Raw genomic sequence first — 496 nt, forward strand, 5'->3', positions numbered from 1 at the left:
CCAGACATTTATGCGTGATTTGAATGCACTCACTCTTACGCTCCTCCTGAAGGCGCGCGACGGTTTTCTTCAGGTTCTCGACGCCCTCCATTCGGCGAAGGTCGAGGTACACGACGATAACGCCCGCGTCTTGAAGCTGCTGGGCGGGGATTGAGAGGGTGGAGAGGCAGGTGGCGACTACCGTGAAGCCCCACGCCCGTGCCCGCAGAGCCAGGGCGTACCCGATCCCGCTGTCGCATCCGGTGATCAGCACGACCTGCCCGGCCGCCTGAATCTCTCGCTCGGGCCGAGACCTCCTGCGAGCGGCCACGGAGGCGGCGACGGCGACGAAGAGGCTGCCCCAGACCGCCCATGACCACATGATTCCGACCACCCGCGCCCTCCAGCACGTGCAGACTACGCCGGAAGGTCAGTGGGTCCCAGGTAAGTAAATCTGCACGTGTAAAAGCAGAGAGGTAATGCATAGGGAAACGCATCATTCCATGCAAGACACAGC

At 62.1% G+C, this 496-nt stretch overlaps 1 protein-coding gene across 1 annotated transcript in view; it reads right to left on the minus strand.

The window, feature by feature from the left end:
• LOC119586081 (D-beta-hydroxybutyrate dehydrogenase, mitochondrial-like) overlaps positions 1-496 on the minus strand; it is a 10,841-nt gene that overhangs the window by 3,699 nt on the left and 6,646 nt on the right. The window contains exon 2 of the mRNA XM_037934781.1: positions 34-433. Coding sequence (XP_037790709.1) covers positions 34-361 — 328 coding nt within the window. The 5' untranslated portion in view covers positions 362-433. The remainder of the gene's footprint in view (positions 1-33; positions 434-496) is intronic.

This window comes from Penaeus monodon, chromosome 20 (assembly GCF_015228065.2).
Source record: "Penaeus monodon isolate SGIC_2016 chromosome 20, NSTDA_Pmon_1, whole genome shotgun sequence".
Classification (NCBI taxonomy): Eukaryota; Metazoa; Arthropoda; class Malacostraca; order Decapoda; family Penaeidae; genus Penaeus; species Penaeus monodon.